The sequence below is a fragment of the Apteryx rowi genome, unplaced genomic scaffold (genome assembly GCF_003343035.1).
Source record: "Apteryx rowi isolate R43461 unplaced genomic scaffold, aptRow1 scaffold_753, whole genome shotgun sequence".
NCBI lineage: Eukaryota > Metazoa > Chordata > Aves > Apterygiformes > Apterygidae > Apteryx > Apteryx rowi.
The window spans coordinates 6,410-9,090 of NW_020451042.1; the positions used below are offsets into that span (position 1 = coordinate 6,410).

The 2,681-nt window shown below is 76.9% G+C and overlaps 1 protein-coding gene across 1 annotated transcript in view; it reads right to left on the reverse strand.

Moving 5' to 3' along the window:
• The window catches only part of OPLAH (5-oxoprolinase, ATP-hydrolysing), a 9,079-nt gene extending 6,398 nt beyond the window's left edge, over positions 1–2,681 (reverse strand). Inside the window, exons 1-9 of the mRNA XM_026088145.1 lie at positions 2,421–2,681; positions 1,890–2,004; positions 1,684–1,807; positions 1,339–1,534; positions 1,093–1,258; positions 883–1,021; positions 723–790; positions 375–655; positions 59–171 (exon numbers count right to left, since the gene is read on the reverse strand). Of these exons, the coding sequence (XP_025943930.1) occupies positions 59–171; positions 375–655; positions 723–790; positions 883–1,021; positions 1,093–1,258; positions 1,339–1,534; positions 1,684–1,807; positions 1,890–2,004; positions 2,421–2,681 (1,463 nt within the window). The remainder of the gene's footprint in view (positions 1–58; positions 172–374; positions 656–722; positions 791–882; positions 1,022–1,092; positions 1,259–1,338; positions 1,535–1,683; positions 1,808–1,889; positions 2,005–2,420) is intronic.

Here is a 2,681-nt window from a genome sequence, read left to right on the forward strand (position 1 = left end):
CCACCCGGGGGGGGGTACGGGAACCCCAACCCCAAAGCATCTGTGCCCACGTACGTACTTGTGGATGAAGACCTTCTTCATGCCCAGGGCGCGGGCGATGGCGCAGGCGTGCTGCCCCCCCGCGCCCCCGAAGCACGCCAGCACATGGCGCGACGTGTCGTGGCCACGCGCCTGCCGGGGAGGAGAGCGGCGGGATGGGGCATCCGCCCGCTTCCGAGCACGGCGGCGCCCGCGGCGCTCACCCCCGGCGCCAGCAGCCGTCCCCGCTCCCCAGGGAGCAGCCGGGCAGCGCGGTGCACGGTGGAGGCTGGATTTGTCCCGACCCCCCCCCCCCCCCCCGGCAGCCCTCGGCCGGGCCGGCGCCGCGTCCTCACCTGCGTCAGGGAGCGGATGGGCCGGCACATGGCCTCGTTGGCCACCCGGATGAAGCCCATGGCCACCTCCTCGACGGAGAGCGGGGAGCGGGGGCTGCCGCCGGGGCCGGGGCCGGGGCCGGCCGGGAAGGCGTTGACGCGGGCGGCCAGCTCCCGGAAGGCCTGCAGCGTGGCGTCGCGGCACAGAGGCTGGTCCTCACCCGGCCCGAAGATGCGCGGGAAGTACTCCGGGAGCAGGCGGCCCAGGCAGAGGTTGGCATCGGTGACGGTCAGCGGCCCCCCTGCACCCAGACGGGGACGGTGAGCGCGGGGCGGGGGGACACCCCACGGTGCCCGGAGCACGCTCACCTTTCCGGTAGCAAGCCGGGCCGGGATGGGCCCCCGCGGACTCGGGGCCGACCACGAAAAGCCCGGACCTGGAGGGGGAGATGGGAGGCAGGAGGGTGGCGGCAGAGCCGTGGGACCAGCACCAGCGGGGGTCCGGAGGGGGCACGATGGGGCTACCTACCTGAAGAAGAGCATGGACCCGCCGCCGGCCGCCACGGTGTTGATGTCGAGCTGGGGGGCCTGGATGCTGATGCCGGCCGTGGTGGCCTCGAAGACGTGCTCGTACTCGCCGGCGTAGCGGCTGACGTCCGTGGAGGTGCCTGGGGAGCGCGGTCAGCACTGCCACCGCCGCCGCCCGCCGCCCCCCCCCTCCGGCCCCCACCGCACTCACCCCCCATGTCGAAGCCGATGACGGGCTGCCCGTCCTCGCGGCGGTAGGTGGTGACGGCGTAGCCCACCACGCCGCCCGCCGGGCCTGAGAGGATGGCGCGGGCGCCGCTGAACTGCCGCATGGGCGTGAGGCCGCCGTCGGAGCGCATGAAGAGCACCGGCACGTCCTAGGGCGCAGAGCGGGCGCGTGGGGCGGGCAGACGCGGGGGGAGTGCAGGCGTGCCCAACGCGGCCCGGCCCCACTCACCCGCAGCTGCCGGGCGAAGCCGGCGCGGAAGCTCTCCAGGTAGCGCTGGATGCAGGGCGTGAGGTAGGCGTCCGCGCAAGCCGTGTAGCCCCGCGGCACGGCCCGCGCCATGGCCATCACCGACGAGGACAGCGACACGTGCCGGAAGCCCAGCTCCCGCGCCAGCGCCCCGACCTGCTGCTCGTGGCCCGGCCAGCTGCCGGGGGACAGGGCCGCGGTCGGACGGGGAAGCAGCGGCTGCCGGGCACGCGCCGCGGGGCTCCGCGGCCCTCCGGGGCGGCGCATCCCGTGCCGTGCCGTCCGGCGGGCACTGCGCGCCCGCCCGTCCGTCCCCCGGGGACTCACGCGTAGGAGTGCAGCAGCAGCACGGCCAGGCTGCGGATGCCGCGGGCCAGCACGCCCTCCAGGTCCCTCCGCAGCGCCGACAGGTCCAGGGGCCGCTGCACCAGCAGGGAGTCCCCCGTGGCGCCTGCGGACGGTGAGCGGCGTCGGAGGGGCCCGCGGAGGCACGGGTGGCACCCCCCCCCCCCCGGCCGGCGGCGCCCACCCACCTGCGAGCACCCGGAGGGTCTCCTTGCCCGGGAGCCGGCAGCCGGGCTGGCAGGGGATGAGCCGCTCGTCCACCTCGATCACCTCCTCGTACAGCACCTCGGGCACYGCCACCTCCTGCGCAGAGGGCACGGGGACGTGCCGAAACCCCCCCGCCACGGCGCCGCGTCTCCCATGCATCCCCCCACCCCCACCCCGGGCAGCGTCTCCCACAGGACCGGCCGCACGGGGACCCCACGGAGCACCGCGCTGCCGGATCGAGCCCCGGGATTGAGCCCCGGGGCGGGCGGGAGCCGCGCGGAGGCAGGGCGCAGCCGCGGCGGGCGCTGGCACGGGGCCGGCGCTGGCACGGTGCCGTGGCAGGGGCCCAGCGGTGCGCAAGGGAAGCAGGCGGGGAGCTCGGCCGGGCAATCCGGGTCCTTCCCGCGCGGCTCCAAGGACGTCTGCCGCGGGGCAGAGGACGCGGCAGCGCCGAGGCGGGGGGCGCGGGCACGGGGACGCCCCGGTGCGGGCGCGGGGACGCCGGGGCTCACCAGGTCGAAGATGCGCGGGCGCGCCTGGTTGCCGATGTGCAGCAGGTCGCGGAAGCCGCGGGTGACCAGCAGGGCCACGCGCTCGCCCCGGCGCTCCAGGAGGGCGTTGGTGGCCACCGTGGTGCCCATGCGGATCCACTCGATGCGCGAGGCGTCCAGCGGGAGCTCGCGGGGCACCGCCGCGCCGCCCTCCTGCCGGCGAGCGGCCCGCGCCGCACGGCTCAGCCACCGGCCGAGCGGGGGTCCCCATGCCACCCACAT